General features: G+C 37.1%; 3 protein-coding genes across 3 annotated transcripts; 1 reads left to right on the top strand and 2 right to left on the bottom strand.

The window, feature by feature from the left end:
* The first annotated feature begins 1,882 nt into the window (after nucleotides 1-1,882).
* LOC103337724 (protein phosphatase 2C 51-like) lies at nucleotides 1,883-3,061 on the top strand. The gene has a single exon (XM_008240895.3). It carries the CDS (start codon nucleotides 2,027-2,029, stop codon nucleotides 3,011-3,013), a length of 987 nt encoding a protein of 328 aa, XP_008239117.3. The 5' UTR covers nucleotides 1,883-2,026; the 3' UTR covers nucleotides 3,014-3,061.
* Nucleotides 3,062-4,027: 966 nt separating this feature from the next.
* Nucleotides 4,028-8,324, bottom strand: GH9C2 (glycosyl hydrolase 9C2). Its single transcript, XM_008240820.2, is given in 11 exon segments — nucleotides 4,028-4,808; nucleotides 4,919-4,975; nucleotides 5,066-5,193; nucleotides 5,195-5,412; nucleotides 5,511-5,795; nucleotides 5,959-6,123; nucleotides 6,233-6,322; nucleotides 7,117-7,317; nucleotides 7,557-7,769; nucleotides 7,894-7,961; nucleotides 7,964-8,324. Coding segments are annotated over 11 exon segments (1,857 nt in total). The 5' UTR covers nucleotides 8,097-8,324; the 3' UTR covers nucleotides 4,028-4,509.
* Nucleotides 8,325-20,324: 12,000 nt separating this feature from the next.
* On the bottom strand, nucleotides 20,325-23,236 carry LOC103337652 (uncharacterized). The gene is made up of 5 exons (XM_008240821.3): nucleotides 22,932-23,236; nucleotides 22,683-22,800; nucleotides 22,137-22,596; nucleotides 21,576-21,703; nucleotides 20,325-20,986 (listed from the first exon to the last, which is right to left on the bottom strand). The coding sequence occupies exons 2-5, from the start codon at nucleotides 22,758-22,760 to the stop codon at nucleotides 20,522-20,524; spliced, it is 1,131 nt and encodes a 376-aa protein (XP_008239043.2). The 5' UTR covers nucleotides 22,761-22,800; nucleotides 22,932-23,236; the 3' UTR covers nucleotides 20,325-20,521.
* Nucleotides 23,237-24,313: the final 1,077 nt, after the last annotated feature.

The raw sequence follows: 24,313 nt of genomic DNA, 5'->3' as shown, positions 1-24,313 counted from the left end.
ATATACGCAGCTTCATATATAGTGGCGAAGTCAGGATTTCATGTGTATGGGGCCTCTTACAAATTATAAATAATCAAAAGTTTGAACTCACAATACATACGAAAAATAGTATATATATATATATATCACATATGTCAAGAATTATATTGCTTATTGGTTGCAATCATAATTATCCTCGACAAAGGGATAGAAAAATACATTAGCAAGAAAAAAAATTAGAGATAGACAAAGAGTAGCAATTTAGCAAATATCTTTAAAGCTTTTCCCCCATTAAACCCAATAGAAAGAAAAAATCAAATTTTCACAAACTAAAAAAAACCTTAGGTCCTTTCATGCATTCATATCACATATGAAAAAATGTTTTATATAAAAATATTGACTAAGTATGAAAAATGGTTTTTTCGAAATAATCATTTTCTCAAGGTATTTTTTTGCGGCTTTTATTCATTACACATTAAATAAGAAAACTTGATTTTATGTGATTTTTGTATAAAGTATATATTGACTTAATAAGCCATCATTTTTAGCCTAAATCGTATTTTACACTAAAATCGATTTTTCATATTTTGATTTGGTGGGAATTTGATTTTCTAGTATTTTTATTTGAATCCAAATAGTTGGTACTTTCTTATTTACATTGTAAACTTAAGTAAATGAAGTAATATAAAAATAAATTAAAGTAAAAGGACAAAGACATTTACTTAAATACTGAAAATGGAAATAAGGTAATCAGACACCTGAAGTGACCACTACCAACTGAACAAAATGGCAATTTGAAGCACATCATTGTGCCTTAATAGATCCGCCACAACACATGTGGGTACATATCTAAATGTAAAATATTTGAAATAATATACATATAAAAATACATAACAGTATATTACTTTTAAAATATTAAAAAACTTTAGTGAGAGCCGAGACCACAGTGGTCCGGTGTGGCTCCGCCCCTGTTCATATATAACAACACCACCACCTGCTGCTTGGTTCAAACTTCAAAGGATTCTTTCGATCGTCATACATTAAGAACCCAGATAGCTTTTATCTCTTAGGCATCGGCCGCCCGCCGCCCACTGAAAGACATATCATCTGTCATCAAATTTTAACTTCAGCCATCTTTAAAAGCTACTGCCTGCTTTCTAGTCATGCTCAACGTGCATGCAAAACCAAATTATACCACAGAGTTCGTGTTTTTTCCATGTATTTGGTAAAGGCCGAAAAAAATAATGAAATTTTCAGAAGTGTGCAAACAAAAGTAGCACCCAAAAGCACGCGCAATCTCGAAGCCCCTACGACCGACATATATATATATATATATATATATATATATGTGAAAATTTGGACCAAAAACCAAAATACCAATGAAGGGTGGTGATTTGGTATTCAGGGTTGAAGCCCTGCGAGAGTTACGTGTTGTTCAAATTGCTGCAGCCACTTAGGGCATCCAGCCAAACATTCTCTTTACTTGACCGACTGACGTCTCAATTTCAAAACAAATATTCAAATATAAAAAACAAAAATAGCAAATTGGCCATGAAAAAGTTGAAGAGTTAAAGAGAGGTAGCTTAGGTGGTAGCAGCGTCAGCGTCAGGGCACCGGTTGGTTTTTTTTAAGCCCTCCTCTCCTTCTCTACAAATTCACAACGCCACGTCACCATCTACAGCCGAAACCCAAACACCTTTAGCCCTGCCGACAATGTGTCCTCTGCCCTCTCCCAAAACCCCCGTCATCAAAATCCCCTCCCACCCTCCTCAAAACCAAGACCGCCTTTCCCCATTCAACCCCCAAACACATGTCCTCCATCCAGCCCACCCTCCCCTCCTCAACCGTCCCGATTTCAGCTCTTTCCCTTCTTTAAAAAGACTTTCTCAGTCCTCCTCTGTTTCAGCTCACAAACTCAGAGTAAGTACCCTGAAACACATGAAAAGAAAACAGAGGACTGACCCCTCCAATCCAGTCCACCCGATTCAATTCCTCCATTGAGAGGTTAAATCCGCAAGGCATCGATTCTGGCTTCGAAGATTGCTACATGAACAAAAGGCAGAGAAGCATCACCGACCGCACTTCCGGCCAAGCCGCCGCCATTTCCTCCTCCCACGACCCTTCCTCCAGCCACTACTCCTCCAGCGGTGGAAGCACGGAGGAGGAAGAGGGCATGTTCACAAGGAGTTTGTGCCTTTCCTACGGCTCCATCTCCGTCATGGGACGGCGGAGAAACATGAAAGACGCCGTCTCCCTAGCAAAAGTAGATTTGTACCAGTTCTTCGCCGTGTACGATGGCCACGGCGGCTCCTCCGTCTCCAACTCCTGCCGCGACCGCCTGCACCACCTCCTGGAGCAGGAGCTGGAGCAATGGAAACTCGGCGGCAAGGGAGCGGTCGATTGGGAGAAGGTCATGGCCGCGTGCTTTACCAAAATGGACGAGGAGGTCGTCAGCGAATCCGGCAGTACCCCCGCCGACGACGATACGGACACAAATTGGGGGAACACGGTGGGGTCCAGCGCGGTGGTGGTGATGGTGGGGCAAAATGAGGTCATCGTGGCCAATTCCGGAAACTCACGTGCCGTCCTCTGCCTTGACGGCGTCGCGACTCCCCTGTCACGTGACCACAATCCGGACCTCCCTGACGAGAGGGAGCGGGTGGAGGCGGCGGGCGGGAGAGTGATCAACTGGAACGGCTACCGCGTTCTGGGAGTTCTGGCGACGTCGCGGTCGATCGGCGACCACTACTTGAAGCCGTACGTCATATCGGAGCCGGAGGTGACGATCAGAGAGAGGACGGAATGCTGCGATTTTCTGGTGATCGCGAGCGACGGACTTTGGGATGTCGTAACGAATGAGTGCGCGTGCCAGGTGGTGAGGAGGTGCCTGGATGCGCAGACGAAGAGGCAGTTTTCGGAGGGGATGAGCGGCTCGAGCGCGGCGCCGGCGAATGCGGCGTCGCTGCTGGCGCAGCTGGCTTTGGCGCGAGGCAGTAAAGATAATATTAGTGTTATCGTAGCTGAGCTTGGTTGAGTTAAATTTCACATCTACGTACTCATTTTTATAAATTTATGTTTTCTGGGGTCTGGTTTTGTTTTTTTAATTTGATATTTCATAGTGTTTTTGTAGCAAGTTTTCAAATTTTGGGATTTTTGTCACGTTTGTATACGTTTAAGGTTCAAAATCCATTTTTGTTTGCTTAGTCATAATTAAGCTTAGAAATTCAATGGTGGAGAGAGGGAGATGAGAAAGGTGAGGTGGTCAATGTGGTTTTCTTCATGTGAATTGTAATCTTTTTATGCCATCCTTCTTATGATTACTTACTTTAATACTTCTAGTCAACATATACTATTTATTAACTATTCCGTTCTCGCAATCAACAAATTTACACCATGTGACATGAACAATTCCACTTTAAAATCTTATTACATTAATTAACAGTGCCACGTGAACATAAACAACTCCACTTAAGTTCTTCCCAATGATAATAAGGCTTGGAAATAGGCAGCACCTGCCGGTGTATTTGGCAACTTTATTTTGGGAGTTCCTTGCTTAGATTAGATGGGAAGAAAATTTGTTGTTACTGTGCGTTGCGTTGCCTGAGTAGAGTTCATTGTGTGGCAGGTTGTTAGGGCCGTAGACAAGACTCCTGGCAAGCAACAATGGGGGCCTAACACATGCACAAGGCCTTTTATTGGCTTTTCTAGTAGTTTGTCTTGACATAGTCAGATTCGGACTGTCACAGAAGATATAACCATTGGACTCATCTTTCTTTTTTCTTAATAATACAAGCGATACCCGATGAGGGGGAAATCCAACTTATGACTTCGGATGCAAAAGTAAATATCCTTAATGACTTGAGTTTCAAGTCTCTTACACCATTACACTTTATCTTATGTAACTGTGATGTGATTATATATTACAAGGCCTTTTACCATGGCAGGTGTCGATTAATGTCTAAATGACTTGGGCTGTCCTTCCCAAAAAAATAAAATGACTTGGTCTTTCAAAACATGAGATGGATTAGACACAACAACATTCAAAAGATTAGGCACAAATTATATTTCCATTTAAAAGATTTAAAAATGTTGCAAAGCTTACAACATTCACAACACAAAAAGGGAAACGAAGGCACATTCAAAGCTGCTTTGAAGTACAAAGAAACAAGACTCCTTGAAAATGAGTTGAGAGGAAGTCATTTTCACCCCTCTCAACCCTCACACTTGTTCAACTGTTACTCTCTCAAAACCTATCTATATAACTCTACTGAAAGTTGAGGTGAAAGAGGATGAGCACTCATTTTAACCCGTCTCTTCACTCCTTTCTTCCCCAATCTTCATACTTATTTGACCTAACATCGTCTAAAAAGCCTATGCAGATCCCAATCATAAGTACTTTTTGAAAAGGAAAAGAAAAAAAAGTCCTTTCTTTTTTCTGGTCTCCATTTGTATAGCTGCACAATTCTTACATTACCATCCCAGAAACTGTGTGAACCTCTTTCCTTTGTTTCAATGAGTTTTCTTCCTTTCTTAAGCTAATGAGTAGCTTGAGACCGCGACATCTGCTGGAGAAGCAGAGTGGATGTAGACAAACTCCAGGCTCTTTCCCGCCGATAAAGAGTTGATCCATGATGGGAAAACATAGGAATCGCCGGCCTTTGTGAGTCCCCAAATAGGGCCATAAAGTTTGGATACTGAAAGCTTGAGGTTTGTTAGTGTCTTGGCAGACTTGTTGGTCACTACTGTGGAATATCTGTAGTAAGTTACTCCCTTGGAAACCCAAGAAGTTGTTAGCTTTTGCTGAATGGCAATTGGGCTAGAAGATGAAGCTGCAAAAAATAGAAAAACAAAAGAAACTCATTTTAGATCTCTTTCCAACAACTCATGTTAGGGCTAGTTGAATTGAAAGCCTTGACAAGAAAAAGAGGCCATGTAATACCTGGAGCAACTGGAGTGATTTTAGGTAGTGGGGCTACTTTTGGTTGGGTGGTAACCACTGTAAGAAAAAACACATCAATCAATTGCCATTACAAAAAGAAATTTTCAATCGAGAAAGTTTTAGAAGCAATTATCACAATCAATATACCTGGTAGGAGCTGGTTGTACCCGCCATGGCCAGCGTTCAAGCGTGCCAATATACCGAGAAGAGGAGCATTGTTGTAGGTAGCAGGCTCAGTCTGCTCATAGTTGTCTCTCTGATCAGCAAAGTTGTCATACATCAGGTCCACCAACGATGGCACCAGTGAGTAGATTGGGGTCACTTGCTTTCCTGCTAAACCAAGTGGCATAGCCTCCCCTGCAGCTCACAAAGGAAGAGTCCTTCTTGTAGGAAACAATTGAAGAAGCCCTGTGGTGAACTTGTTGAGGGAAGTTGTTTCCATAGCCCACCATGTAGCTAGTGGCTCTTGGGTTGTCACCAAGAATGTAGTCAACCTGAGGATTTCAACAAATCATTAGGATCAAATTACATGCTTTCGCAAAGTCACAATCTTCTGTATGATTTTATCAGAGCTTGTTTCGGGCTGAATTACCTGAGATTTAGCGAAAGATAGAAGCTCGGAAGGTGCCACATTGCCAGCAGCACAATTCAATGTCTTCCCGGCAGATGTGAGGTAGTCGGAGTAGACTGTGGCCAAGAAGGAGGCACTTGTAACAAACTGCATGTTGTTCCACCTCTGGCGGAAAATCAGGCCACCAGGAGTCTTCTGCGCATTTCGGCTGCCCTTTCCGATGCATGAACACATGAAGTACTCAGCCTTCTGGTGGTACTTCTCAAAGACTGCTGTGTTACGACCTGCTTTACCTTGCATTAAGAACTGTCACGCAAGAAAAACAAATAATTAGTTGGCTCCCATATGGCTATAAATTTAATCTATGCAATTTACAATAATACATATAATGCCAATGACCAATTGGTCAAATCTCATGAACGACAATTGTTGATTTTATTAAAAAATAAACCGATTAAAGGGTCGGTACCTTGGCAACAAGGGTCTGAACACCGGAATATTTGACATCCCAACCGAACTCGGTCATGCCCCAACCAGTTCCACCCATGGAGTCACCATTGTTTCCAAGGTAGTTCAAATAGTACTGATTGTTGGTTGCCTGGAACAACCAAGCAGCAGCCCATAGCAACTCATCCTGTACATAATTCAAACACAATCAATCAGAAAAATTGAATGGGCTTTATTGGGCCTGGTCTAAAAACTGAAATGTAAAAGCAAGCCCAAGGTTGGGCCCAACAACGTACATTGTAGCCACTGATGGATCTGTAGTACTTTTGGGCCACAGTGATGCTGCTGTCATACTTGCCCCTGTACTTGTCCGCAAAATCAAACAGCTGCATAACAAACCGAAGTGCCAGTAGTGTGAGAGCAAGACCAGTGGTGATTCACGTAAATTAGTAGCAAAGAGTGAGGGTATTATGGGAATAGAATTTATGCAAGTACAAAAGGAAGGTGGGTGGTGTTTGTGTGAATGTGGTTGGTGTAGGGTACCACCGACAAAAGTCGCACGTGAAAGAGCTAATAACATTCACACTTGTCATGGATCGGTTAAACCTGGACGGCCAGGACCTGATTGTGCGATAGATCTGTGGGGTCAAACAACAGAGTCTCCGTGATCGACGGGCAAAAATGTACCCCACGATCCAAATTATGCGCCGAAAGCTTTTTACCCCAATTTAAGTCCATGGGCATCAAAACGACGCCGCCACACTTTATTTTTTATACAAATGGATTCTAAATTAATCTAACATACGAGGAAATAGATTCGAATTTAGGTGCAAAAAAGGGGGTTTACGTGCCCTCGCTAAATGACCTAACCCATTATCACTTTTTAAAGTAATTATTTTTGTGTAATAAATACAATGCTAACGTGCGTTGGGGAGTAACGACGGCCAGCCTCAGTAAAAAGCAGGATAACTATAACTGCTTATTAACTAGGGCAGTTTATTATCGGCTAACGTACGCTAGTGGTTCCCACAGGCCCCCCAACAGAAACGTTTTCAACCAGTCTTTTTCAGAAAACACTTTCTCTTTCTAAATCCAACGACCAAATTACAACAGTAAGAAAAACGCTATGGAAAAAAAGCATTAAATGACTTGGTTGAAGTAAATTATGTGTAAGATGAACCTGGTGGGCATGGCGGAGGAGCTCACTGGCGTAGGCAGGGTTGGAGTGGCGGAAGACAATGGAGGCGGCGGCCATGGCGGCGGCGGTTTCTCCGGCGAGATCCGACCCGGGATTGCTCGGGCTGATCTTGTAAGCCCGGCGGTCAGTGGTCATGTCCTCGGGTCTTTGCCAGCAGTAGTGGTCAGTGTTCCCATCTCCCACCTAATCACAGATTAACACCAATCAACAAAATTAACATCACTTTACAAATAAATATCATTTATCAAAAATAAAAAAACCCATTGGAGGGAAGACACAAACAAATAATAAAAAACTAAAATTTGGGTTCTTTTTCAAGTGATGCTAACTAAAACCAGAAGTTAACAGAACTTTTAAAAAAAAAATTGTTTCTTTTTGAGTTGGAGGAAGGGCAAAAGTTATGAACTTGAATGGAAAGGTACCTCTCCATAGAGAACATAGGGTTCAGGGTGGGCTTTGATGAAGTAGTCAGTGCCCCACTTGACAGCTTCCATGGCATGACCAAGCTCACCACTTGAAGCCATTTGCTTGCCATACTCTATGATACTCCAGGACATCATTGTCACTGTGAATGCCATGGGCAGCCCAAACTTCACATTGTCCCCTGCATCATAGTAACCTCCCACTAGATCCACCTAGAAATTCATCCAATTTCAACCAAGAGTAAATTTTTTGCAAAATTATTGAGAAGGGTAAATTAACTGAGCAATTTTGACATAAACCCAGTTGGGATTTTTAAGTAAAAAGATTAGAACTTACCCCACTAGCCTTGCCATCATACAAGCCAGAGTTGGCTCTCCAAGTGACTCTCTGGTTGTTTGGAAGGAACCAGATCTCTGAGCTTCAAAGAAGAGAATGCTCTTGCTCAGAGCTTGGCCATAGTCATGGCCAGCTAAAGCAAGAGGGAAACAGAGAAGCAGAAGCAGAGGAGCCATGGAAATGAGTCTCACAAACTTCTCCATGTGAAACAGTAACAGAGTTGAGTTTTTAAAGTAAAAACAGAGAGAAACAGAAGCTGTGTGTGAATCAAAAACCGAAACTGTTGTTCCTTTTTCAAGCTCAAAAGGCCAAGAATTGGCAATGTTGGATGGTTTATCAGCTAAAATTTCTGATAAACCAAACAGAAACAGAGCAACTCCTAAGAAGACTGAAAAAAGGAGAGACCTTCAGAGAGGCACAGTTTGTAGGGATTGGGAGAGAGGGAGGAGCACAAGGGCCTCTTTATATTGTTGAAAGTGGAAAAGTACAAATGCCCAGAAATCGGCATGGACCAACAAAAAAATTATTTATTTTTCATTTTTAATAATTTTGTTTATTTTATTTTCCTTGACATTATTTCTCTTTTCGAGGGCTGAAAACAGTTGAGAAAAGAGCAGAGTCATGTGGGTGTTCCTGGGTCTTCACTGGGAAGGTCGGTGTGTATTTATTGTATGCGTGGAAGGGAAAAGTTACCAGAGAGAGAGAGAGACTGTGAGGAGAAAAAATAAATAAATTAGGGTTTTGCCCAATTTAGTTTAAGAAGCACAGACTCGGAGCGGGTTTGGAGGGAAGGCCCTGAGGTTGAGAATTACCAAAACAAGAAAGAGGTTAGGAAGCTGCAGTGGACGAGTCAAAAGGGTTTCAGTTTCTGTCCTCTGGGTGTGTCCCACAGTTGAATTCCCCATTTTGCCCCTGCTGTTTATCCGGTAAGACAGCCCACACGAGTGTGAACCTGCGTGGGCATTGGTGTGATTTGGTTCCTTGCGTGGCTGAGATTCATTGGCTGTAAACATGCGATTTAGAAAATATGTTGACCTTAGTGAAGTTTAATGAAATAATTTAGTCCATCATTCGATGCATAATTTGCGTAGGAAAAACGAAATTTCACTTGGTTTACCCAATATGTCTTCATTGTCTTTTGTCTTGGTAACAATCTTTAGAACTTTCCTTACCGCGAATATTTGTACTTTTTGTCACCGCTCGATCGTTTTGTCATGTAACTATATGCTAGTTTCTATGAGAATGGGGATGCATGAAGTTAAAACTTTTACAGCAACAAGGGTGAAACTTATTTTAATCGGTTAATTTGAACTTTGGTTAGAGTGGTGTCGGTCGACATATATGATACAAATAATTTTATTCTTTTGTTATTGTTCGAGTACGAGCACGTAAATTACCCGTGAGGAAAGGATTTACCAAATGCTTTTCTAGAGGTGAAGAAATTGGCCAATCTTATCACAGACAGAAAATCTGCATAATGTTCAATGAATATATAAAAGGACACACACAAGTATTGACCACGTTTGCTAGGTTGAAATGTGAGTGATTGAGATTGGAATTGGTTTGCTGTCAAGTTTGAAGAATCCATGTGAGGAAGGAGGAGGAGCTAGCATTAGCATTAGCATATCATATTTGTAGAGGACAGAGAGGGAGATCCATCCACAGTACTTGGAGATTGGAGAAGACGTCTCTTGTTCAATATTTTACTGGTGTTCATAATTGGGTTGCATTAATTTCTTGCTGTGTATATGGTATGCCCATGCAGAAAGTCTTTATTACAGTAGGATATCCGTGTGCTTGGGAATATGAATGTCATTCAAATGAATTAAATGAACATATTTTCTCTATTATTTATAAATTATATGAATAGATAAATCACTGTCAGATTTTATTGGAAAATTAAATGTCACTTGTGATTTGTTTTATGAAACTAGCAAGAAGAAACCTAGTGATTTGTTACAAAATTACCCTTGGACACATTCTCTCCCCCTTTAACAAAAAAGTCACATTTCAAATGAAGAAAAACCTAAGCTAACCTATAGCTAACAACACAAAGTTCAAATCTCCTTGTAATCATATAGTCATTTTAGACCAATCATTAATAAATTTTTTAAAATATAACAAGCTAAAGTGACATTTTCACTGTGAATTTGTGAAAGATGACTAAGTTCAAGTTTCTAACTTGAGATTTATACGCAACAACAACTAATCATGTAATCATGTGCACGACTGATCCTAATATTCTCGTTCTATCTTTGTGAAATTAAAAAAACACAACATTTGTTTATACGTCCGGAATTTTATATTCGATTCTCCATTTCTCTGATATCGCTTGTATTAGAGCATTTTAACCGATATGTCAAAAGTACCACATAGACATTTAACGACTAGAAATAACATCTCACATCACTCCAATCGATGTGGAATAGGTTGGAGATTGAGATATTATTTTTGACATCCAAAAGCAAGATGTCAAATAATATTTTATTATTTTTTCTTTTCTTTTCTTTTTAATTAAAAATAAATCAACACTAAAATGTAATAAAATAATAATTTAATTTGAACATATCGGGTGGAGTATAAAGTTCAAACTTCCAGCAACAAAATGGAGCCCTGCGAGATATCAAACAATACTCTTCACTTTTAACACCAACTCTTTATATATTTTCTTCTCCTTCTACTATTATTCACTTTCTACTCAATTTTTTTTCACTTTCAAGTTGTTTTTTTCTCTAATATTATGGGTTCTTCTAGTGAAACCGGAGGAGGGGCATGAACGGAAAATTTTATCCGATATGAATAGTATTGACACGTACCCAATAATCTTATCAAAAAATATTATCTAAATTAATTGTTTAAGTAAACAAAGTTGTAAAAAAACCAAAAAATGAATAGTATTTGTCATGGCAAGCCTAATAAGTAATAAAAAATTGAAAAAAATACCAAAAAATTACTTCTTTTTTTTTTTTTCCTCTCTATTCCTTATTTCCATTTTCAACATTTAAGTAAATGTCTTTGTCCTTTTACTTTTATTTATTTTTATATTACTCCATTTACTTAAGTTTACAATGTAAATAAGGAAGTACCCCCCATTTGGATTCAAATAAAAATACTAGAAAATCAAATTCCCACCAAATCAAAATATGAAAAATCGATTTTAGTGCAAAATACGATTTATGCTAAAAATGATGGCTCATTAAGTCAATATATACTTCATAATCAAGTTTTCTCAAATAAAATCTTTTTCATACTTAAATATTGGCAAGGATGATTTTTCAAAGGAACCCAAGAAAATATTATCCAAATTAATTGTTTAAGTAAACAAAGTTGTGAAAAACGGTATACACACATTCGGATATCAAGGACAAGGAAGGTGGCGGCGTGGTTACACCTGGTTCGTGTAACATGATACCCGAGAAGATTGACCTGTAACCAGGATTCGAATGCCCGACAACCCGACAAACAACACTCACCACCATTTAATGATTTAATTTCCTTTTTATTTTTCCTATCTGGAAAATTCATTTTATAAAAAGGCCCACCGACAGTACCCGGTAAAAACCAGAACTTGTGTTTACACAAGATTCAAAACGACTTGGCATTTCCTGTAATTTATTCTTAAAACGATGCCCTCTTTGTTAGCTGCATTTTTCTATAAATTTTCACACTACAAAAGTAAAGAAACCAAATAAATGAATTAGAAAAATGAAAAGAAAGAAAAAAAAAGACAAAAAAGAAGTAGTCAAAAAAGGGAGGCCCCATAGCCGATGTCAGAGCGCTTTATTCCCAACCGCAATCAACGGTCTCAGCCGAAAAAGGGAAATTTTTTTTTTTTTTTTTTGCCCTTTTACTTTTTTAAAAGTAATTTTATTAATTTGAAAATAATAAAAAAAGGAAAACAGACACGTCAATGGGACAAGGAGGCAAACCCTCCGCAATAACGGGCTGGCGCCGGTTTTGTCACGGCCACGGCAACCCCTAACGGTGATTTTTTTAAGTGCCTCGGAAATCAATACCTTCACCTAAAACACCTCACCTCAGTAAATCACACAACCTAAAACAAACAACACATAAATATGATTTTTTGCCAAATAAAAAATAAAGAAGCTTTGATTTTCGACGAAAAGTTTGAAGCTTAAGTGGTTGAAAGCGTTCACTTTAACATATTGTGTCGAAGCAGTGTTGTCTCGAAGCTAAGTAAAGTGTTTGATTTCCTTCTATTGTTCAGAATATAAAACTTATAAAATATTTGGATCATAATGTTTTTTCCCCAAATTTTCTGCTGCAAGTCATAAAGTTGGTATTGCATTAAACAATGAGCACATTACTTTGCTCATTTTTTCAAGGGCAGTGTCTATTAAAGTTGGTAGACGGATAATCAAAGGCCCTGAATGCCTCCAAAGTACAAAGGGAAGCCTTGGGTATATAGTACTCAAACAAATGAGACTGCCCCCTGTTGCCTTTTTGAATTTTGAGTGGGTTAGGTTCTCTTTTAAAAATAAAATAAAATTCACAAATTGAATGGTTTTGGAGCCTATCATGAATTCAAATTCAAATTGAAATGAAATTTATATTGGTTAATAACCAAACCAGGTTAGGTTGTTGGAAGGGTGCTTAACCAGCTTCCTTTGGTTAGCTAGGAGTTTACTTATTTTGTTAGCTCTTTTGCACTCTCTCTAGGTGTGCCCCTAACTTGGTGGAAATGCTGCCAAACAACTTCCATGAGTTGAACCCTTACCTAAATTTTGTACTTCCATATTATTATTTAAAATTAAAATACCATATATGGGCATGTAAATCATAACTTTTTTTATAGGGGGAGAAAAAACTGTGAATCTCACTGAGAAAATCCATGAAGATTATTACATGTGCTCATAGACAATAATGTACTTTCATATCTTTGATCCAGGGTCTATGTCTTACAGCCCCAAAAGGGCCAGCACCCTGTTTGGCATTGGAAACTCTCTAAACCAATGTTCTAAACTTTCACACTAAGAGAAAGACCATAAATGTGAAAGGAACAAAAGCAAAAAAAAAGCAAAGGCTCATTGAAAATACATGAAATTCTCTTATTAGCTAGCTACTAAAATTTATCTTATCATGATCAAATAGAATAACTTTCCCAAAGTTTGCACTTTTTACTGGCCCTCTTTTCGTAACAAACTTCGAAACTAAGTTACTGAAATTCGATTAACATAACGAGGTTGTTTCACCATGATTACATAACCTTATATCGATTTCAACCTTTTTCTTACGGATACAGAGGGGAGTCAAGAATCGAATCATCACTCTGAATGCAATGTAAGTACTTTATCGCTGCAGCTACAAATGCCACGGTCAAGATATATATCTTTGTAGGACTAGATTATATGTGATGGTTGAGATTTGCTAGTGATACTCTGAAGTTAAAGGTCATGCCATGGGCCAGCATACTGGAAGAGCATTATTTATTAGGTACTTCTATAATTGGTCTGGTTGTTGTTGTGACTGGAACTCTTCTGCTTTGTTGTTTGGGTTAAGAATCACAAATTTGCAAATTGCAATACCCTACACCACGAATCGAAAGGACCTCCTTCTCAATCTCAATGCTCTGAAGTTAAAGGTCAAATTCAAATCCTGATTTTCGTGTGTTTTCATATTCATGTCTTTGTTGCAAGCTCATGTATTGTATCCTCCAAGCTATCCTCCTCCATATATTTCAGATAATGCATGCATGGATTTTATGAGGTAAGAGCATGTACTCCTCCTAATTCATATATTGTTTAATTTATCTTTTCTTTAATCATTTTAAAATCTCATTTAAAAACCTAATGCACGTCTCATTGGAGGGATAATGAATAGTGAATATGTTTGTCATCAGGTATAGTTTGTACAAATTGATGCAAAAATTTATTTATTTTTTAAATGGATGATGAATAATATGTCCAAAGGTATTGGCTAAATGTCGCATTCCAATCTTTTTTTTTTTTTTTTTTTTTTGGTTTTGATATTTTAGTTTTTCTCTCTTTGAAAAATAGAATAATGTCTTATAGTATCTAGTCCGAAAAAATAAATTGTTTTCTTCTTTTAGGTTGTGGGATTATTCCATTCTTATACTCTGCCAAAAGAAATTGTCAGAATTGAAACGAGAAATAAAATTATTTGTATCATATTATTACTACTGTATTATTGATTTCATCACTTACAAAAATAGAAACCACTCACACTATAATCGACTTTTGTACATGCAGACTGCAGTGAGAGATACAAACGTGAGATTTCACATTTGTACATGCAGTTAGGGGTGGTTGTGGTTCGGTAACAGCGAATTTTTGCCCAAACCGCAAACCTACCGACTATTTGCATATGGTGATTTTGAAACCTCAAAAAGCGATCGCAATTAGCTGTTTAAAATCACAAGTTCTAAAGCATTCATAAAAATATAAATTCACAACCTCAACTTCTCAAGCATATATAAATTCACAATCTCCTCAACTTCTAAGCATTCACAACCTAAAGAAAATTAAAGTTACAATTCTAAGCATTCCAATTAAAGTTAAACTTCTCAAGCATTCCAATTTCAAATCCTTTAAAGTTACAAACCAAAAGAAAAATGCAAAGCAAAATGAATTAAAATTACAACTAAAAAGAAAAATCCAATTCAAAGTTAATTAAAGTTATAAACTAAAAGAAAAATGCAATACACCAATGTTACAAACTCAAGTGTTGGTGAGTGGATTTGAAGAACCCCGTTGTGTTTTTTTGAGCACCAATGCTATCTACAAATAAAACAACATAGTTTAGTACATTTTATTATAAGAAGATCAAATAAAACAACATAGATTGACTATACTTTGCGGTTTGCTGTAACTGCAAGTTTTGAAAATCAAATACCGAATCGAATCAAATGCGTTCGGTTCTTCATACAAAGAATGCGGTTCATTTAGTGATCACGGTTTTATTGCGGTAAATAATCGGTTAGTTTTTGCGATTTTTTGATTTTTCGGTCCTAAAATACCACCCCTACATGCAGTCATCGAGTATAATCATGCAAGGCACGACATAAAAAATGATACAATTTTCATGCTTTTGATGCAATCAAGAAGGGTATAGCATGAGTGTGGACAGGCTAGAGAAATCAAACTAGGTCCCTATCTATATCTTAAACATCTAAAATAATCCGCATGCAATAGGATGCAACCTTTGCCTTTAACGCGTGCTCTATAGGGTACTACAGTAAGCTTCACAACAAAGGCAAAAAAAAAGAGTGCAAATAGGTTTGCTCTTCATAACAATTTGAACACTTTTTGAGTTTTTTTGAACTTTTGAGACCAAACCAAAAAAATAAATAAAAGAAACTATTTGAAGAGAGTTAGATAGGAATTTGGTCCCGCACCACACGTGCCAAGTAAAGGCATAGCCCTTGTTGGAGACACATGGACCTGTGAAGATCTTGTATGATATGTGCATGTTTCACATTGAGAACGATGGATGATGAAAGGCTTTAATGGCGTTGGTGCCGTTGGGGACCCTTATCCCTTCACAGTTTGGCAAACTCCCTCAGCCCAAGGAATGGCTAAAAAAAAATGTTCAGTAGTTTGCATAATGTCATTTCTAGTCTATTATTATTTTATTTCTAAGACTTTGTAATCACAATTTACTCGTGTGAAACCCACATCTATCAAAGAGATGTTTAAATGTGACACCGTCATACTATAAATAGGTAAAGAGCATGTGCTCACCTAAAGGTAAAAGTTTTTGGTGTAGAGGTTTTGAAAGAAAGCCCCTTTTACTTCTATAAGAGCTAGAGTACTTAAAACAACTAAGTTGGTAAACACATTGCCATTAGCACAATATAATTAATGTTAAAATTTAGTAATTTAGCACGTTCGTAAGAGTCAAACGCAATGCACGATACGTAGAAAGATACCTACAACTCTTAAGAATTCCCACCTATTCCACAAATACTCTTTCTTTTCTCACCTATTAACATCAAAAAATAATGTAAACAGAAGGGTGACTATTTTGTATGGAATAAGATCACCCAATTAAGAAAACTCTATAAAAAAAACTCAACTTTTTATAGAGTCAGGCCAAATAACCTTTTACAAAGAGAACCAACTACTTCTCCATGAAATTAAAGCCACTATGCTTAATTAGGGGAATAAATCTAAATTAAATTATTATTTTTTAAATAAACTATTCTTAATTAAGATATTGTATGAGTTGTATATTTGATTATGGAGGTACATACTACATGCACTAAGCGCAAATCAAGGCGTGTTCATGTCTGACAGAGGCAGGGAAGCTTGGTATGAGCTAATCACGGACCAAGAGGGTTTTGGCCTTTCCCCCCACCACCTCCTATACATGACAGATGAGTTTTGAGAGACCGATGACTTTATAACTTTGTAAAGTTTGTTTGTATATATTTCAAATATCTCTGGATCATTATTTTGGGGCCAATTATGCTTCCACTACTAAGCCAATTGTTTTTTATTAATCTCTTATCTGTTTCTTCGTATTATCACTCGCGCTCTTGATGGCATAATGCATGCATGCTTTTATCTAGCAAATCTGATTGATTTGCCTGTTTTGTTTTCTAGCTTTGTGTGTCGTGATGTACACTCCAATATTTAGTGAATGTCCTCCACTCAAATATCATCTCATCCGAAAAAGTATATTATCTTTATGGTGTGTTTATTAATCAAGAATTGAAATTCTCATTATGAATTAAATTTCACTTATGGAGGATTCTCGTTTTTTTTTTTGTTTAAAATCAAGGAATTAACTAAAGTTACAATAAGTCGAACAACAAAATTAAGATAATCTGACACTCTAATCCCAACTAAGATTGCAAACTCAGAATTCAAAAATAGAATTAGGAATTGAATTCATGATTTTGAAGGAATTCAATTTTTTGATGACAGATGGTATTCTAATTCCTTAAAAACTTATTTATTAGGAATTCATTTTTTTTACCCATTATATCCTCATACAATTTTAAAAATTCTAAATTTGTCATCCAGTTTAATCCAACAATGAGGACATTTTAGTAATTAATACCACTCCGACCCCAATTCCATATGATAGTAAATAACTTCAATAGGAATCGGAATCTAACTCCCCTAAATCCATATGGTTTAGTAAACAACTTCAATAGGAATCCGGAATATAATTCTCCTCAATTTAATTCCTCATAATCCAATTATGGATTAGTAAACATGCAATTTTAATATATTTATTCATAAAAAGAGTTCGATTCTCATTTATCTTCTGATTTGGCCAATTGAAGATATCAATGTATAAAGATATGTGGCACATACCTTACGTTATTAACGTAAAGTTATTAGACTAAAACCGAACTCTTATGACAAGCGAGAGAGAAACTTAAGAGATTGACCAAACACACTAGAAACATTTGTTAATCAACTAGTTGTTAATCGAGACGTATCTATCATCATGTCAACCCTTAGGTGTTATTGACATTAACTTGGGGTTGGGGGTGAGTGAATTGTGTACTTGTAAGTTGTAATATAGTTGTGGGGAAATTATGATCAAATTTTGTTGTCAAAGCCTTGATTCACAAAGTCTCTTGTCTATTAGAAAAAGAGGTCTCAACGTACTATTGACCCCAATTTTCAGATTTTTGAGATGAACTTTTGGTTAAACATTTGAAAGACTACATCTTTCGACCTCGACGACAAGAAGAAGAAACCAATTTAATGCATGCCATCAATACTTTATTATATTTTTATTTTTAACAAGAATATTCTTAAACTAATACGAGTTCCAATCATTCACATCACATATACTCGATGTTATTCTCACACATGCATGTCTTTTCAAGTTGTCAAAACAAATGTTACATTAATGTAAACGTTATTGTATCAATCGATGACATTGACATCGACCTCTTTTCCAATGATAATGGTGCTCCCTCAATTACATATTTCATTGAAACATGTATTTTAAAAAAAAAAAAAAAGGCCGGCCAAGCTAATTAACTAGTGTAACGTCGTCTTTTATAGAGGATCTGTACTTATTTGAGGGACGAAAAGTAAAATCGAATCTTAGTTCAAAAATCATTGCTATATTTTAACCTAAAATTCCCTCAATTGAATCTATCTGTAATCTATCAACTCTATTTGTATAAATATGATATATGTTCCACTATATTGTATAAGTAAGTTTTTCTTATTGAAAAAAAAGTGTAAGATTTTAGGTTTGATTTGGGAATGTAAAATAATCCAAAAAGGCAGTTGAGTTGTAAATTGAAAAAGTGAACGTCAAAAACCGACATCCGAATCTCAGCACCCTACGTCCCCACTGAACTGCAATGGATTTCATGGCCCAATAGCCCCAATATTTTGTTGTGACTATACGTGCAACTTGCCCGGTTAGATACGTCTTTGCTTGCATGTAGATATGTTTCTTCTCCAACTGCCTGCTAAATATCTAATTTAAATACTGAATATAAACTTCCATTTTTAAAGAGGAGCAAGTATATATATTACAAAAACTACCCCCGTTTTATGTTGCGTTAAAGAATTGGACCAAAAAGTTAGAATAATATTTCGCGTACGGTGCAAAACAGACTAAAATAAAGTTTGATATTTAACTAAGGTGATTGGGTGTTATATTGAAGTCTAAATCAATTGAGTGAGAATTGTATTGCGATTTCAAATGACAAGGAGACATAAAACCCAATGACAAAAAAAAATATTTAACCACACTATAAATAAAGACACACCATCTAATGACAAAGCATAACACGCTAACCGATGAGCCACTACATTAACATCTCTAAACACGTTAGTAAAAGAACCATTCAAATGTGATAAAAGCATCATGCTAAAAGCAATCAAATGACCAATATTATAACTATCTTCATCTGAGCGCCTTACAATATGAATTCTTTTCTACGTAAAACGTTAAAACACTATATACATGAATAACTACTCTTAACAACTTGAATTATAAGTTTTTTTTAATTTTAATGTGTAATCATGATGATCAAAATCGTTATTTTTACACCAAAAGCAAAAAATATGTAAAACCAAAAATCTAGAAGAGAAGGGCCAAATTTATAATTAGAAAGTATGCAATGAAATATAGGGCAGTCAAAAAGGTCGTCGGCGGACTTCAACCGTAAAATAAAATAGACTTACCACCACTTGAGGACAAAATAAAGACGAGAATGCGATTACAATGTCATGTTCGCAGATCACAGCCGTCAAATCACCCCCGCCAGTCACGTCCAACGTTGATTCTCAGGCCGTTAATTCCGGACACCAGCACAGGTGTCTGTTTCTGGAGGAAGCAGCGCAGTTCGGTCATGTGAGGGCTCGTGCGATCTGACAATCTACCGTGGGGCCCTCCACGTGCTGTCTCCCCAAGGGACATCCCATCGCGCGAAGCTTCATCCACGTGCTCCGTCTAGGTGGTGCAATCAAAACCCGACAGGTGGTCGCTGGTGACGCTAGGCCTCACATGGCCTTAACAACCGCGATTTTTCTGTTATCGTATGTTTTGTTGGGGAAGTTTTGATTGAAGGGTTGGTTGGGAAAAACGACAATGTATAGGAATAGAAGAGGAGGGAGGGAACGTGATGATGATGATCAAGAATACAGAAACGGTGAGTTGTGTTACTAGATTTGAATTACCAAATTATGAACAGAGGACAAAATGAGCATATCAGATTCCTATTTTTATACAGCACACACATGCAAAGAAAATAGTATATAATTTGTTTTTGATTGTCCATCAATTACATACACTTTGACTCGAGAATTATAGACGGAAGTCAACTAGTTTATATGTTGGTTCAAGGAAATATAGGCTGACATTCAGTTTCAGTTCGGAGTAGCTTTCGAATATAGGATTTCGAGTGTAGGGGTAACTGTTCGACTGCAATTTGTTAAAAAGTACAACTGAAATGGGGATTTAGTGTGTAAATGTGATGAGAAAAGTAAACATGCCTCCATCGAGCATACTAACAGAAACTGCAATGTTAGAAGGCATAAACTTAATTCTTCGTAGTCATTTTCACCTTATTGGCCAACCTATTGGGATTGCATAAGGCAGTTCCCCAGCCCAACCCAACCCAACAATTCTAAATTGAGCAAGAATACATAAACTTAACCCAACAGTCTGATCCTCAAGTCCAAGAGGGAGGGGAATGTATTCTAGAAAGGCTTACAAATCCACAGGTATCATTTGGGCATCACTACAATATTAGGTCAAATCCGATTCAACCTTGTTGCTACCAAAAAGGGGCTTCTTAACTTGGAAGGATTGATGCCATAAAGCCCAAAAAGCTGGATAATATAAGTTGAAACTTGAAAACTAACATATTCAAACCATCTCTGTTGTTTGTTGTTCTGTGTTCTCTCTCTTTTTAGTTGGGTAAGGGATCAAGCAATTAACTTCCCTACTGCACTCAATCCTCATACATGAAGTTTTATCCAGTATAAAAGCAGAAGTTCACAAAGACAGATAGCTTCCGGTATAGAAGGGGAAAAAAACCTTGTTCCCAGTTTCCATATCTGCTAGGGAAATGAAAAATCGGATATTTTTCTGTGAATGACAAAAAGATAAGATAACAAACAGGCGCATGCATCTATCATCTCTTTCTCAACCTAATTAACTAATCTTTCCAACCTTCCTTGTTCAACCGTCGTGATGCAAGGCCTTTGCCAGAGAGGCTAGGCGTGATTGGCATCGAGGGTGTGTGGGGTGCCTCCTCATCATCCCAATTATCATCCCAAGTATTATCCCACCCATCATTAATGTGCAACTCCGGTTTTTCCTCATTCGAAACTGGCAGGTCCTCGTCTAGCTTCTGATATTTAAACCCATTGCTGGAGAGCCTCCTGTGTCTAAAGCTGATGCACATCCAAGCCGCTGCCAATATCAGTAGTGAAGCAAAGAATACAATCACAATGGTAGGTCTTTGTGTCAGGAAGTTTGTATAGGTTAGGTTTGAAGAATTCTCAGGCTCCTTTCTGGAACTGTGTGTGATCAGGTCCTTCAAATCAAGGTCGCAATGACCATTTCCTGCTTTTAGGACAATTGAACTGCCAGTTCCTCCATTTCCAACAGAAACTTTCACCTGCATAATCCAAATTATATCAGGTCACAATCCAGTTCTTAACATGGTGACAAACTTTTTGCAACAAGCATGCTCATCATTACAGCCTATAACATCCAACAAAGACCTGTAATGATGAGCCTAGATCTTCTAAAGCAAACATGATAGAAAATGAAGTGAGCTACAAGTTCGACGGTTTTATCATGAAAATTTGTGGGGGTTGTGCTCGTACTGCCACAAGCCAAGCTTGTCCCAGGCCAAGGCCATTACACAAGTCCCTGACCACCAGTATCTGTAAGAGCGTTTGCTCTAGCTTCCGTTAAACCCTTGCCATCAATGTAAGAAATAGCTTTCTTCAATATTGCATTGTGCTTGTTTTAGACTATTGCATGCTTGGTGCTTGTGCAATATTAATATTGTGTGGGTTTTTCTTTCTGCCAATGCATAGTAACTCTATACATCTGGACAGTCAAGAATTTATGGCGCTTTATGTATTAAGGAACCAAGTGTCCGGGCTTAAAAATTCTCACTATCCAATTAAAATATAAGGCTGAATCTTCTATTAATCAAAATATCATTCAAACAACTCTTTAGTATTGTTTATACTTACCTTTTTGTTTTCTTTCTCTTCAAGTTGAATTTTTGTTTCTTCTAGCGCCACAAAATCAGGAGCTACAATGGTAACTAAGAGAGGGCCTTTACCCTTGTTCTGAATTAAAAGTGAAAGATGGGGTGAATCTGAAAAATGCAAACACACGGTAAATCAAGTATTATTAATGCAAAACATAACAGACTTCAAAAAGGATAAAACATATTTCAGCATGCCAAATGAATAATGATCTGAAAGCATAAAAGGAACAAACTCAGATATCTGTATATTTATTTCATACAGAATTATTAACAAGGTCAATAATTCGGTTTGATTCTGTTAGTCCAGGATATGTTGTACCATTTCTTCTAGTCAATTGACACCTCCTTTTGCAATTTGTTATTATATATCCAGTGCAGACTAATACAATTATAAGCCTATTAGACATTACAGCAAATTCCGCATATATACGTAAAAAAAACATGGGTTTCAAAGATCAAACAGATAAGAAAACGCCTAGGATAGATAATATAAACAAGAAAAATCCATAAAGCTACCATGAATACAAAATGTAGCACATACCATTTCCGGGAACTCTCAAACACGCCACCAGCTTGCTCTCCTCAGCAGTGCACCTATTAACTGGATCACATTCCTCGGTCCCAGGGCCCTCCTTCCTCACAGGGTTCACAGTGACCACATTTCCTCCATTATCCACCTCCTTAGGCAATTGCTTTGATTCCAACCCATCACTGGGCTTCTGTTTCTTGTCATAACCCTCCATTTTAAATCCCCCACTCGATCCTCTCCCACTCTTTAGCACATCATGAGATTGTTTTAAGCCGACTTCCTTACTTGGATTGCTCTTGTCTACAGCATTCCCAACACCCTCCTTTGATGCACCAACCTGATCTCTGTCTTCCTTCATTTTTTTAATGTCAATAGCATTTGAATCCGTGCTAGTTTGATCACCCGAAGTGTTCGAATTTTTCGAAGTTAATGAAACTTTTGGATCTAAATCAGTTTTTGCACCGTCTTCTACCTATATTCAAAACCTCTAACTAATAAATAGAAGTGGAAAAGCAATAAACTTTACTACAATTAGACAAAGTTTTCTCATGCTTTTACCTTCAAATCAGAACCAGAGCAATGAACCACAAGCTGTAACAACAAAATCCCAACGAGCAGAAGAAAATTCTTCTCCATAATTTGAGGCAAACCCAATTCTTTACACTACAACCAGACCCTATTTCCAATGGAGTTGGAGACAAAACATTAAAAACAGAAGTGAAATCACAAAGCTTTATTATTCATAAACAAAACCAAAAAAAGAAAACTTGTTTGAAGGACATTCCAACTAGGATTCAGATTGCCTACCTAGAATAAGATGCTATTTCTCTGTGCTTGTCTTGCATAAGCTTAGTTGATTCAATGGCTGCACGAGCTCTGCGTCTCATCGAGCGAAGGTTGAGCTCGTAGCAAACAGGAAATATATTCTTCTTTAAGAAAAAATAATGGGGTTTAAACTTTGAAAGGTGAAATGTCAAATGTCAACAAGCGGAGACTTGAAACTTGAAAGTAGAGATACTCAGGAGTCACAGAGAGAGAGAGAGAGAGAGAGTGAAGAAGCAGAATGGACCGGACTTCCAAGACTGCGAACGCAAGCCGTTTCGGCGGACAATGTGAAAGATAATCGGGTGTGGGCCGAACTGGGCTGTAACCTAGTTCAATTCATGGGTCATTAATTGGAACTAAATTTAGCCTAATAATGAGAGGTGATGATTATTATTTTTTTGTGAGTAGAAGCGATAGTACTAAAGGAGAGGGAGATTTCACACACACATAAATGATACCATAAGAGTTTGAACTTGAGACCTCTTGTATGCAAGTTAATGCCATTTTTCAATAGACTAGACTTTGTTGGTAGTGCTGATTAAATTTAAGTTAGCCTAGCCTAGAGTTCGCCCCTTGTTCATCAAACATAATTTTAGTTAAATCTTGACTATTTATTTGTATATCAAAGCCAAAAAGAAGGAAACTTTGATTTACTTTATTTTATTTTTGTTGATTTTTTTTTAAAGATACAATCCCAAAAATCAAAATGGCACTTGCAGCACTATAAAGCAATATGCTTAGCATTCTATGTAAGCATAGAATATGCTTAGCCTCACATTTGGGAAAAGGAGCAAACAATGTGCATAGTGCTCAATTATACATCTCTGAGCTGCTTGCAATTTTATTATTAAATTGGAACATTAATTCTTAAAGATACTAGCTAACAATAATAATGTAAACTTGAAAATATTGTGGCTCAAATACAGGTATATCACACAAGAAATGTAAGGCTCTGTTTGGTATCCTACTAAAAAAAGTAAACTAAAAAACTATAATTCTTTTTAAAAATATGAGTTTTCAAATAGTGATTTTAAGACTTAAAAACTTATTTGGTATTGAACTCCAAACTATTTTTAAGATCTAAAAAAAAATTGAAATTAAAGTCAGAAAATTAGAAACCCTAATCCCCAAATTGAAATTAACAAAAGAAAAGTAAAAAGATATGAGGCATAAACCCTATCAATTTTGGTGGTGTGCAAGAAAGAGAGAGAGACGACATAGGGAGAGAGAGAGAGAGAGAGAGAGAGAGAGAGAGAGAGTCATAAAATCCCACTTTTTTTGTTTTTAATAATAGGATGTTTTTGAATTTTTTTTGGGTTTGGGTTTTTAAAAATGAGCCTACCAAATAGGTTTTTGGGTCAAAT

This window comes from Prunus mume, linkage group LG7, assembly GCF_029339155.1.
Source record: "Prunus mume cultivar Tortuosa linkage group LG7, ASM2933915v1, whole genome shotgun sequence".
Taxonomy (NCBI): Eukaryota; Viridiplantae; Streptophyta; class Magnoliopsida; order Rosales; family Rosaceae; genus Prunus; species Prunus mume.
This window is presented reverse-complemented; position numbering and strand designations above follow the sequence as displayed.